The sequence below is a fragment of the Peromyscus leucopus genome, chromosome 1 (assembly GCF_004664715.2).
Source record: "Peromyscus leucopus breed LL Stock chromosome 1, UCI_PerLeu_2.1, whole genome shotgun sequence".
NCBI classification, from domain to species: domain Eukaryota; kingdom Metazoa; phylum Chordata; class Mammalia; order Rodentia; family Cricetidae; genus Peromyscus; species Peromyscus leucopus.
This window is the reverse complement of record NC_051063.1, coordinates 192,790,801-192,791,575: the sequence shown is the minus strand read 5'-3', so window position 1 is coordinate 192,791,575 and position 775 is coordinate 192,790,801. Positions and strand designations below refer to the sequence as shown.

General features: G+C 39.5%; 1 protein-coding gene across 1 annotated transcript in view; it reads right to left on the bottom strand.

The window, feature by feature from the left end:
• Positions 1 to 276: 276 nt before the first annotated feature.
• LOC114686088 (vomeronasal type-2 receptor 116-like) overlaps positions 277 to 775 on the bottom strand; it is a 46,893-nt gene continuing 46,394 nt past the window's right edge. Inside the window, exon 7 of the mRNA XM_037204433.1 lies at positions 277 to 665. Coding sequence (XP_037060328.1) covers positions 277 to 665 — 389 coding nt within the window. The remainder of the gene's footprint in view (positions 666 to 775) is intronic.

The following is a 775-nucleotide window of genomic DNA, read 5'->3' as shown; positions in this document are numbered from 1 at the left end:
GATCTCTATGAGTTCAAAATATCATGATCTTCATAGAAATTTCTAGGCAAGTACATATGCATAGTGAGGTCCGGTACACAAAAAGTACAACCTATTTCATACATGAAAAATCAGTGGCTCCATTTGAAGGAGACACTCATACAATTGGATGAAGAAATAATTGCCCTTAGAACCAAACCAATACTATAATTCTATAATATACAATTAGAATGTTGTTGTGCAGTCTTAAATGTTTGTATTTATTTTTTTAACTTAGGAAGTAGGTGTATTTTTAATCTAGGTTTTGAGAGTATTACTTCTTCTGGAATGGTTTGTTTCCCTCATATAATGAAGTGAGTTTTTATCTGGTCTTAACAAGATAATATAGCACTTTGGGGCAAAGATGAAGCCAAGAAGTGCTGCACTAGAAGCCAAGATAGAGAAGACTTCCATAGCCACCATGACCTTCCCCTTGGTGCTGTGGTAAACAGGGAGGAAAGTGACCCAAACACAGAAGAATACCAGCATGCTGAAGGACAGAAATTTTGCCTCATTAAAAGTGTCAGGCAGATTTCTGGACAAGAAGGCCATGATGTAACTCCCAAGTGCTAAGAAGCAGAGATATCCCAGGACGCAATGGAAAGCAATAGCTGAGCCCTTGTTGCATACAATGATGATGTGTCCATGTTCTGCATGAGCATCTTGGTCAAGGAAGGGTGGAGAGGTTCCTAGCCAGATTCCACAGAGAACAATTTGGATGAGGGAACAGATGGGAATGATGAAGTTTGGGGCCCCT